Source organism: Microtus pennsylvanicus, chromosome 1 (genome assembly GCF_037038515.1).
Source record: "Microtus pennsylvanicus isolate mMicPen1 chromosome 1, mMicPen1.hap1, whole genome shotgun sequence".
Classification (NCBI taxonomy): Eukaryota; Metazoa; Chordata; class Mammalia; order Rodentia; family Cricetidae; genus Microtus; species Microtus pennsylvanicus.
The window spans coordinates 99702770-99714945 of NC_134579.1; the positions used below are offsets into that span (position 1 = coordinate 99702770).

General features: G+C 50.8%; 1 protein-coding gene across 2 annotated transcripts in view; it reads left to right on the forward strand.

Moving 5' to 3' along the window:
- The first annotated feature begins 502 nt into the window (after positions 1–502).
- The window catches only part of Agfg2 (ArfGAP with FG repeats 2), a 38774-nt gene continuing 27100 nt past the window's right edge, over positions 503–12176 (forward strand). The window contains exon 1 of one of the 2 annotated variants that reach the window (XM_075975773.1): positions 503–923. In XM_075975773.1, coding sequence (XP_075831888.1) covers positions 703–923 — 221 coding nt within the window. In that variant the 5' untranslated portion in view covers positions 503–702. The remainder of the gene's footprint in view (positions 924–12176) is intronic. The other variant, XM_075975780.1, reaches the window with a different exon arrangement.

Below are 12176 nucleotides of genomic sequence, written 5' to 3' on the forward strand. Positions count from 1 at the left end.
GTGGTAAGGGTTGGTGGCAAATGCCTTCGTCCCTTAAGCTATCTTTGGCACCCCACCTCAAGTTTTTAAGTGGGGGCTCCACCTATGGCATGGGTAAATAAGACATCTTTTATAAAGCATTCATCCTCCCCTTCTCTGCCTTTCACTTTCCCCTTCAGTCCCTCCTAGGGCCACTTCTTTTCTGCCTTGCACGTCTCTTGTCTCAGCCTGGAACAAGCCTTTGAAATTTGGCGGGAATTAGTGCCAGGCCGGAGGGTGAGCACTGCGCGCGCGCGGACCACCTCCTTTCTCTCGCACGCTAATTTTGCAACCTTAACAACCAATAAGAGTCAGCCTAGGAACCCGTGGCGAGAGGGGGCGGGGACAAGGAGAAGGGCACGCGCTGTGCTTGCACGGTGGGGGGTCTCTGTGAACCAATGGAAAAGGCGGGAGGCCCGTTGGCAGTGGGGCGTGGCTGTGGAGGCTCCAGCAACCCGAGGCCGTCCCGAATCGCACCAATCAGAGCGAGGAGGTGGGAGGGGACTGGCTAATCAGCGTGCAGAACGAGACGAGGAAGGGGGCGGCGGAGTTGGTCGCGGTCGCGGTCGGGGCTGCAGGAGCTGGTGTCAGGGTTGCCGGGCGTGCGAAGGCGGCGGAGGCGGGAAAGGCAGCGAGCGGTTGAAGGGGAGCAACCGCAGACTTGCAGAGGAGCTCGGAGGAGAGATGGTGATGGCGGCTAAGAAGGGCCCGGGCCCGGGTGGCGGGGTCGGAGGGAGCAAAGCGGAGGCTGAAGCGGCTTCGGAGGTGTGGTGCCGCCGAGTGCGGGAGCTGGGCGGCTGCAGCCAGGCCGGGAACCGCCACTGTTTCGAGTGTGCCCAGCGCGGGGTCACCTATGTGGACATCACCGTGGGCAGCTTCGTCTGCACCACCTGCTCCGGCCTCCTGTAAGTGGATCCCGGGAAAAGTGGGTTTGGGGTGAAGGGAATCGGCAAGGAGCTCGGGAGGCCAAGGGGGAGAACCCAGGCATTGGACGTGGTGGTGGAAGGTCGCCTGCTGCAGAGATGTGTCGTGGGGGGGAAAGGGAAACAGCGCGGGGGCACGGAAAGGCGAAGCTGGAGTCGCGCTGCGGAGGGAAAGGTGGGGGCTGTAGAAGGACACGAGGAGAAGATTGGAGAAACTCCCTGAGGGAGGCGAAGGCGAATTGCAGGTGGGGAGAGAGAAAGTGTGGAGAATTGAAAGGAACTGGGGTGGGGTGGGGGAGGGATTTAAAGGGCCAGAAATTGACATAGACCTTTAAAGGGAACTTTAGCTAGGGATGCATTGTGTCTCAGTTGGGAGAGAGCTTGCCTAGCATGCTCCGAGTCCCGAGTTTCCATGCACAGCACTGCATCATACTGAGTACCGTGGCACTCGCCTGTAATCCCAGCACTGAGGGGCCGGTGGATCAGCAGTTCAAGGCCAACCTGTGATATCTGGGACCCTCTCCCCTCCACAAAAAAGGGGGGGGGAGGATGAGGGGAAAGGGGAAAGAAGTAGGGAAGTCAAGTTTAGGATAAAAGTGTCCTGTTCCTTCTAACTTGTGTGCCTCCAGCGATGCGATGTAGCCGGGAATGGAAAACACGACGCGGTTTAGCCCAGGTTGACAGCCTAGAGTGGCAGGTGCGATGCCAGGGATCAGGTGCAGATGCTAATCTTCAGAGCTCTGGAATGCTAGCTAGAGGGTAGACGACTTAGGAAATCTAATAAGGGCAGAAAGCCAAAGGGTTATCCTGGCGGACGGCTCAACTTTCCTGAAGCGATGGGGATCAGAGTGGGATATTCTTTTATTTTTTCCTTTTCCTACCCCCCCCTTTAAAGTTCCATTTTGTTTCTCTATTTTGTACTGTGGGGGCTTCCATGACTTGTGTAGGGACCAACAATTTCCTTCCAGGATGTGGGTCTTGGGATCGGACTCAGGTCCACGGGCATGGCTGCAAACTCCCACAGTTGCTGAGGCGGCTCACTATTTTTTTTTAAATGAGATGGAGCCTCATACAGGCCAGTCTGACCTTTTTGGTTTGTTTGATCTTTTGAGACAGAGTTTCTCTTGTGTGCTGCCCTGGCCAGACTGGCAGAGATCCTCCTGCCTCTGCCCCCCGAATAGTGGATAGGAGTCAAGGCCTGCACCACCTCTGCCCAGCCCAGGCTGACCTTTAATTCACTGTGTAACTGAGGCTAGCTGTGGAAGCCCAGATCCTCCTGCCTTCACCTTCCAGGGGCTGGGATTACAGGCATGCACTGCCGTCCTCAGCGTGAAGTCATTCTTAAGTGCACTAAGTCTCATCTAGTAAACTGTAAACTTGGGGGACAGTTTAATATTTATAATGATTTATAATTAATAATAATGGTTGTATCCAGTATGGACACTATCATTCCCTGCTACTTCTTTTTTTTTTTTTTGGTTTTTCGAGACAGGGTTTCTCTGTGGTTTTGGAGCCTGTCCTGGAACTAGCTCTTGTAGACCAGGCTGGTCTCGAACTCACAGAGATCTGCCTGCCTCTGCCTCCCAAGTGCTGGGATTAAAGGCGTGCGCCACCACCGCCCGGCTCCCTGCTACTTCTTATAACAGTGCTTGCCCAGATTTCATATATAATAAGCTCCCCTTCTTTAGGGAATTATTTGACTAACATCAGGTACCAGATCTTTGGGTTTTGTTTTGTTTTGTTTTGAGATAGGGTTTCTCTGTAGCTTTGAAGCCTGTCCTGGAACTAGCTCTTGTAGACCAGGCTGGCCTCGAACCCACAGAGATCCGCCTGCCTCTGCCTCCCAAGTGCTGGGATTAAAGGCGTGCACCGCCACCACCCGGCAATCTTTGGGCTTTTAGGGAGTTATTTTACCCCGTTTTCTAGTATTATTTTAGTATGCTGCTATTTTGGCTTTTTTTTCAATAAGGAAAGTTATCCTGCTCTTATATGCAACCAGCTTAAAAAAAACAAGGAGTATTGTTCTCATGTGACAGATGGGAGATCGAAAGCAGAAAGGAGTTTAGTAATTTACCCAGTGCCGTATGGAGGATTCTGTTTCCAGCGCTTGTTATTTAGTATGAGTTATGATCGTGGGGAGACCAGAAATGAGGATTCAGGTATCCTAGGAGACAGTTTCGAATTATGTCTCTACTCCATTGTCACCCTCTTTTTCAAATTTCTATGGCTTTTTTTTTCTTTTTTAAGGCAGAGTCTCCTGTAGTCTGGGCTAACCTTGAATATGTAGCTGAGGATGTCTTTAAACTTCTGTTCCTTTTGCGTCCACCTCCTGGGTGCTGGGATCACAGGTGTGCACCACCAGCCTGGTTTGCGAGGTGCTGGAGTCCAGCCCAAACCCCCCCTTACACACACACACACACACCGTCCTCTCTCAGCTGCACTTCTGCATTGTGAGGCTGAAAGTGATTGGGGCCGGGCAGTGGTGTTGCACGCCTTTAATTCCAGCACTCAGGAGGCAGAGGCTGGTGGATCTCTTGAGTTCGAGGTCAGCCTGGTCTATACAGCAAGTTGCAGGACAGCAGAGTCTACATAGAGAAACCCTCTCACCTCCGCCCCCACAAAAAAGAAAATGATTTTGGTCTAAGTAAAAAGCGTTGTGGCTGGGCGCCGTGGCCCATGTCCATGATCTCAACATTGGGGCGATTGAAGCAGGATAGTGGTGAATTTGAGGTCAGCCAGGACTGTTTGGCTAAACCACACACACACACATTCACACACACACACACACACACACACACAGAAAATGCATGGGTTCGAGGGGATGGCTCAGTGGATAAAATACTTGCTATGCCAGCATGAGGACCCGAGTTCAGGTCCACAGTACCCAGGTAAATGCCAGGAGGTCGTGGTAGCTTGCTTGCAATCCTATCACTTAGGAGGTGGGTGTAAGGGGTCCATGGGCAAGCCGGCCAGCAAGACTGGCTGAATCAGTGAGCTTATGGTCCAGGAGAGGCATTGAGCAACCGAGGAAGGCACCCAGTGTCAACCACTGGCCGTTGCATGCACTGGCACTCACACACATGTGAACATGCGTATACACGGAATACGGAATACCCTCCCTGACCCTCAAAGGGAGGTAAGTGTATTATAGCATATGGTAAAAAAGAAAGCATAAATCTTGGAACGTTTTGAGAAGGGAGATCTGCTTTGTTTTCCTGATACTTGGGCCTGAACTCAGGACCTTATACACTATTGGCAAGTACTCTGTGGCTGAGCCATGCCCCCCAGTCCTGGAAATTCAAATTATAGCATTGAGTAGAAGTGAAGAGAAGCCTTAATGATTCCTCAGAGCTAGGTGCTAGAAAGAAACTGCCAGAGAACTATCAATTAGTTCTAATAGTTAGTGGTGATGGCGCGGAAGATAACAATCTCGTGGTGAGCTGGGGCTGAAGAGATGGCTCAGCAGTTAAAAGTACTTGTTTTTCATAAGATCCAGGGGCAGCCCCCTGTACCCATAAAGCAGCTCACAACTGTCTGTAACTTCAGTTCCAGGGGATCCAGCATCCTCTTCTGGCCTCCCAAAGCACTAGGCTTACATGCGTAGAGATATACATACAGATGAAACAGTCGTATACATATTCTTTGTTTCTTGGTTTTGTTTTTTCTCGAGACGGGGTCTCACTGTGTTACTCTTGACAGTCCTTGAACTCAATCTGCCTCCTGAGTGCTGGGATTAAAGGCATGGGCCACCACCTCCCAGCTCATGCACATATTCTAAAAATAAATAAATTAAAACGAACAAACAAAAAACCAGGGCATTGGAGAGATGGCTCAGCAGTTAAGAGCACTGGCTGCTCTTTCAGAGGTCCCAGGTTCAATACCTAGCACCCCCATGGCAGCTCACAACTGTCTGTAACTCCAGTTCCAGGGGATCCAACACCCATACACAGTCATCCATGCAGGCAGAACGCTAATGCACATAAAATAAATCTTTAAAAAGAAACAACAGTAGCAACAAAACCAGAGCCCAATGATTAATAATAATAATAATAATAAACTAAACACAGACCTTTGGCAGGCGGATTATGTATCTCTCTTGGTAGAGAGTTTGTCTAGGTTGCGCATAACCCCAGCTTCAATCCTTCACACTGTGTAAAACCCAGCTGCAATCCTATCACTTGGGTTGACACAGGAGGATAAAAAGTTCAAGGTCATCTTTAGCTACTTAGTGAGTTTGGGGTCAGCCTGTGATCCAGGGAACCTTGTCTTTAAAAAGAGAGATAGGCGAGGGAGATGGCTCAGCTGTAAAAGTGCCTGCTGCCAAGCCTGATGACCTGAGTTCAGTCCCCAGGACCCGAAAGGTGGAAAGAGGAGAGCTGAGTCCCCCAAGTCCCAAGTCATCCTCTGGCCTCTGCACACAGGCCATGGCACAGGTACTCACACACACACACGCACACACAGAGAGAGAGAATAAATAGGTATAATTAAGTTGGGCGGCTGGACGAGGTCTCACTACGTAGCTCAGGCTGTCCTAGAACTGGGCATGTAGACCAGGCTGTCCTCAAGCTTAGGGATCTGGCTACCTCTGCCTCCCAAGTGCTGGGACAGAAGACATTCACTACAACATCCAGCTTGGAAAGATAAAAACCCTGCATAAGCAGTAAGTGCTGACTTTGTTACCAGTATTTTACAGATTTTGGTCTCCTGATAATCTTCGTCTTCTATAATGAATATCCCTCAACCAGGACAGGAGGGAGGCCGAGGGATCTAGGCCACAATAAAAACCTGATTTCCTTTGCTGGCAAAGTTAACTGCTTCCATATCAGTGCAGAATTTGTAGAAACTTACACCTCTCCCTCGAGGTCGCTGTCCCAGCTCTTGGTCTCGCTACTGAAGAGGCTGACACCTGGGCTGGTGAGAGGAGTCTGTGGGTAAAGGCACTTACTGCCACCTCTGATGACCAGAGTTCAATTCCCTGGACCCCCATGGGAGAAGGAGAGAGAGAATTGACTCCTCCGCATTGTCCTGTGTCCCCCATTGGAGGACCAGGGCTCATGCGTACTGCACGCACACACATGCACACACACAGGCACATACACACCAATGTTACACACGCACACACACACACACACACACACGTATTAAGGACTGGACTGATGACTCGGTTAAGAGCACTTGATGTGCCAGGCAGTGGTGGCACATGCCTTTTTTCCAGCACTCAAGAGGCAGAGGCAGGTGGATCCCTGTGAGTTCGAGATCACCCTGGTCTACATGAGCTAGTTCCAGGACAGACTCCAAAGCTACAAAAAAGCCCTGTCTCGGAAAAAAAAATTGGTGTTTTGCAGAGGACCAGGGTTCGGTTCTCAGCACCCACACGATGGCTCTCAGTGACCTATAGCTTGAGTTCCAGGAGAGCCAGTGCCCTCATCTGACTGAGGACACCAGGCATGAATGTGGAGTATATGCACACATCAAGCAGAGCACACATAAAAAATAAATTAAAGCCGGGCGGTGGTGGCGCACGCCTTTAATCCCAGCACTTGGGAGGCAGAGGCAGGCGGATCTTTGTGAGTTCGAGACCAGCCTGGTCTGCAAGAGCTAGTTCCAGGACAGGAACCAAAACCACAGAGAAACCCTGTCTCGAAAAACAAAAACAAAAAAAAAATAATTAATTAATTAAAAAATCTTTAAAAAGTTTTTAAAATGTACTTAAAGAAGTTGACCCTTCCAGGCAGTGGTGGTGGTGCACGCCTTTAATCCCAGCACTCGGAGGCAGGTGGATCTCTGTGAGTTCAAGGCCAGCCCGGTCTACTGAGTGAGTTTCGGGACAGTCTCCAAAGCTACTGAAAAACACTGTCTCAAACACCACCACCCCCAAAAGCTGTTGCCTCTTGTAAGGTCAACAGTGGATGTAAATTGCTGTGGCGGGCCTTGTGCCTCAGACTGCGCGGGCTGCTGAGGATCTTCTGTGCCCACAGCACTCAGTTCTCAATGGGCTGTCTAGGTGGTTCAGTGCGTAAAGATGCCTGCTGCCAAGGTTGACAGCCTGAGTTCGATACCCAGGACCCACGTGGTGGATGGAAAGAACTGGTCCCGAAAGGTCAGCCCATATACAGTCCAGGCCCACCTGCCCAGGGAGGCACCACTGGGCCCTCCCATATCAATCATTAATCTAGAAAATGCCCCATTCCCTCTTGCCAGAAGAATTCTGTCAGGTTGACCAGCCAACCAGGACACGTACCTCAGAGTACGAGGAACTGAATTCAAATGCCCAGTGCACTCAAGAGGCAAAGGCAGCCGGATTGCTACAAATGTGAGGCCAGCCTGGTCTACATAGGGAGCACCAGGCCAGGCGGGACTAGAGATGGCTCCATGTTTGTCTGTAGCTCCAGGGCCGTAAGGAGCAGAGACAGGAAGATGCTAGGGTTTGACGGCTCCAGATTAGGTGAGAGACCCCATCTCAGAGAACAAGGTGGAGCAACACACCTAACACCCTCTTCTGGCTTCCTGAGTGCCGCGCGCGCCACATCCCCCACACCGCACAAAATAAAAATGTCTGTCTCCATGTGTGTCTCTGTATTACCTGCATTCGATCCACTGGAACTGGAGCTACAGGTGATTGTGAGCCTCCATATGGGTGCTGGAATCAAACCTGGGTCCTCTGGAAGAGCAGCCAGTGCTCGTAACTGCTGAGCCATCTCTCCAGCCCCCTGTGTTTCTTTTTTCTTTTCTTTCTTCCTTCCTTCTCCCCCCCCCCCTTTTTTTGAGTCAGGGTTTCATGTAGCTCAGGCTAGCCTCAGACTAGCTACAGAGCCAAAGGTGGCCTTGAAGTTCTGGTCCTCCTGCCTCCACCTCTCAAGTGTTGGGATTGCGGATATGCATGCCCTTCTCTACCCGGTTCAGGAGACTTGAACCTAAGGCTTCACTCATGCTAGCAAGCAACTCTACCAACTGAGCCGCATCCCCAACTCCCTGAAAAGCAGATCAAAGAGCAAACGCTACCCTCACCCCCCTAGTTAGAGAAGAGAAGTAGCAGAGTAGGTTTTTATCTTAAAGGCCATCTTTCTGTTTGACTCTCTTACAAACATGGCTGCCTTTTAGAGATGGAGCCTTCTGGGTTCAGTGTTGCGGAACAGCCAGGGTTCCCAGTTGGCCAGATTGGCTGACGCTGTGGAACTGTCTGTTCTAGCCAAAGCTTAATTCCCTAAGGTTTGAGGAAAGAAAAAAAAAGTCACATTTATTTATGTTTGTGCGTGTTTATCGCGAGTGTGTGTGTGTGTGCATGCCAATGCTATGGTATCCCTATGGAGGTCAGAGGCCAGCTAGGGGGAGTCACTTCTCTCCTCCCACCCTGTAGGCCCTGGGTTCATGCTTAGTGGCAGGTCCCTTTCTTTACTCACTGAGCCTTCTCACTGGCCAGAATCACACATTTCAGCCTTAGCAGACAGGTATCCTACCCTCCTCCCCCGGCCCGCACAAGCTTATATGTTCACACTTGCTTTCTTTGTTTTTTGTTTGCTTGTTTTTCAAGACAGGGTTTCCCTGTGCAGCTGTCTGGGAGCTCTCTCTGTAGACCAGGCTGGCCTTGGACTCTAAGTTCTGCCTGCCTCTGCCTCCCGAGTGCTGGGATTAAAGGTGTGCACCACCACCACCACCACCACCAGCAGCACACTTTTTTTTTTTTAAACGAGGTCTTTCCTCAGCTGTAGCGGTAGCCTGCCACATTGGCGTTCCTGGGAAAGCTGCTAGTCTGTGTAGTTTCTAAATTTACATGCGCCTGCGTACGGGCTACCACAAATGTGGTTGCCAAATCCGATCTAGTTTTGATCGTTTTGTTTTCTTCTGATACCTAACTTCTGCCTTTGGCAGTAGTGGGGATTGAACTTTGGACCTCATTGATATGAGGCAAGCGCTCTGCCAGTGCGCTACAGCCCCAGCCCCCCAGTGCCTAATTTCTTTAACCAGAATGTAGATGTTTTGGATGTTCCCCAGCATACATATATGCTTAAGATCTTTCTTTGTAACTGCATGTATTTATTTATTTGTGTGGAAGCCAGGGGGCAGCTATAGGCATTGGTTCTCTGCTTATACTATGTGGGTCCTGAGGATCCAATTCAGGTCATCAGGTTTGGCAGCAAGTACCTTTACCTGTCAGGGCATCTCACAAGCCCTTGTATTGCTCTCTTGTTTGTTTGTTTGTTTTTCTGAGACAGGGTTTCTCTGTAGCTTTGGAGCCTGTCCTGGAACTAGCTCTTGTAGACCAGGCTGGCCTCGAACTCACAAAGATCTACCTGCCTCTGCCTCCTGAGTTTTGGGATTAAAGGCATGTGCCACCACTGCCTGGCTCCCTGTATTGCTTTTTTGTATTTGTAGGCTCATGTAGCCCAGGCTAGCCTCAAACCCCCTATATAACCAAAGCTGGCTTGCCACCTCACAAGTGCTGGGGTTATAGTCAAGTGTTGTTGGCTTGGTTCCAACTCCCTGTGTCTTGTGTACTTTTGATTCTGATTCTGCTACAGGGGGCTGGTCCTGCCTCTTGGTACTTAAAATGAGATCAGCACCGTTACTAGAAAGTGTCTGTTGAGCGAGTGTGAGGGCATGCACACGTCACACGTAACCCAGCACTCGTGAGGCTTAGGTGTGAGGGCATGTACATGTCACACGTAACCCAGCACTCGTGAGGCTTAGGTGTGAGGGAATGCACACGTCACACGTAACCCAGCACTCGTGAGGCTTAGGTGTGAGGACATGCACACATCACATGTAACCCATGTAACCCACATAACCCAGCACTCGTGAGGCTCAGGTGAGGGCATGCACAGGTCACACGTAACCCAGCACTCATGAGGCTTAGGTGTGAGGACATGCACACATCACACGTAACCCAGCACTCGTGAGACTTAGGCAGTGGGGCAGAGTTTAAGGTCAGTCTGGGGAACCTACTGAGACCCGTGTCAAAGAAAAAGCATCTACTGAGCAAAACCTTAATGTTTTATGTTTGTGTACATGGTCATGCACACATATATGGGGCCGGGGTGAACCTTGTGGGTCAGGTGTCACCCACCTTGGCTTTTGTTTTTGTTCTTTTTTTAAGACAGAGTCTCTCACTGGCCCGGATCCCACTGGTGAAGCTAGGGCTGCCTGACCAGCAAGTAACGGGGAGCTGGCTGTTGCCACCTCCCTGGTCACAGGCCACCACATCCGACTTTCTTTATGTGGATCCTGGGGTTTCAACTAGGGTCCTTGTGCTTGTTCTGCAAACACATATAGACTGAACCATTTCCCTGATCCTTGATCTTTCTCCGGCTTTCTTAAAAGCCACTGTGGGATAAACCACTGTTTGGAAGGAAAACGGACGCCGGTCAAGGTGGCCCATGCCTGCAGTCTCAGCACTTGGGAGCTGGAGGCTGCAGAACAGGAGTTCAAAATCATCTTTAGCTGTGTAGCAAGTTGAGATCAGCCTGGCCTGCGTGAGACTCCTGCCTCAAAATATCCTCTCCCCCTAAAAGAAAGGGAGGGCGGGAGGGATGGAGGAAGGAAGGAAAAAAGGAGGGAGGAAGGAAGGGAAGTAGCTTTGACGCTAGTTTTTTGTTTTGTTTTGTTTTTTTTTCTTTGCAAAGCAAGCCCTGCTTCTGTGCCCTTGGCTGTTAGGTCCTTATTTAATCCTTAAGTGACTAATAGACACTGTTTAAAGAATTTATTTATTTATTTACATTGGTGTTTTGCCTACATACGTGCTTGTGTGAGGTTGAAGGAATTGTACTCAGTTAGCTGTCATGTGGTTGCTGGGGATTGAACCCTGGTCCTCTGGAAGAACAGTCAGTTCTCTTAACCATTGAGCCATCTCTTCAGCCTTCTAACAGACACTTTTTACTCCCTCAGTGAGAATCAGGACATGGGAGCACTCCAGGCGGTGCCTCAGTTTCCCTCTCTGGCTTGCTAGAAGTGGTTGCTGGCTGAAGCACCCTGCCTCTGTGGAAGGCAGGTGTAGCTGGCTGTCCTGTCACTCAGTACTTTTCCACCTGTTTGAATTGGAAAGCACACATGTACCTTGCCCTGTTTATTTCCTTTTGCTCCCTCGCCTCCCTCGGCTCTCATAGTCACCTTTACCGGGCAGAGGTAAATGACAGTTTCATTTACTTATTGATTCAGGCTTTGTGTATGTGGGTACATGGGGGTGTGGCTCCAGGCTAACGGGGTGTGTGGGGGTGTGGCTCCACGCTAAGGAGATATATGGGGGTGTGGCTCCATACTGTAGGGGCGCATGGGGGTCTGACTCCATGCTGTAGGGGTGCATGGGGTGTGGTTCCATGCTGTAGGGGTGTGTGGGGTGTGGCTCCATGCTGTAGGGGTGTGTGGGGTGTGGCTCCATGCTGTAGGGGTGTGTGGGGTGTAGCTCCATGCTGTAGGGGTGTGTGGGGTGTGGCTCCATGCTGTAGGGGTGTGTGGGGTGTAGCTCCATGCTGTAGGGGTGTGTGGGGTGTGGCTCCATGCTGTAGGGGTGTGTGGGGTGTGGCTCCATGCTGTAGGGGTGTGTGGGGTGTGGCTCCATGCTGTAGGGGTGTGTGGGGTGTGGCTCCATGCTGTAGGGGTGTGTGGGGTGTGGCTCCATGCTGTAGGGGTGTGTGGGGTGTGGCTCCATGCTGTAGGGGTGCATGGGGTGTGGCTCCATGCTGTAGGGGTGTGTGGGGTGTGGCTCCATGCTGTAGGGGTGCATGGGGTGTGGCTCCATGCTGTAGGGGTGTGTGGGGTGTGGCTCCATGCTGGTGGTGTTCCTCAGGGATTCTCCTCCTCTTTGGGTTTTGTTTGTTTATTTTGAGACACAGTCTCTGTGTGGCTCTGACTAACTGGGAGCTCACAGAGATCCCCTGCCTCTGTCTCCCTGGTACTGGGAGTAAAGGCCCCAGCCCTGTTGTGCCCTAACACTCATTCTCCCTCTGGTCTGGAGCTCACCAGTCATGCATAGCCTTTTTTCCCCCTGAGACAGAGTTTCCCTATGTAGCCCCAGCTAGCCTGGAACTCGCTCTGTAGACCAGGCTGGTCTTGAACTCAGACCTGCCCCTGCCCCTTCCTCTTGAGTACTGGGATTAAAGGCATGTGCTAATGTGCCTGCTAGCCTAGCTTTTGGTTCTGGACATCAAACTCAGGTCTTTGAGCTTGTGAGATAATCTCTTTCCATCCCAAAGTCCCTGATTTATTCATCTTAATGTTATAGATCAATGAATAACTTGAAAA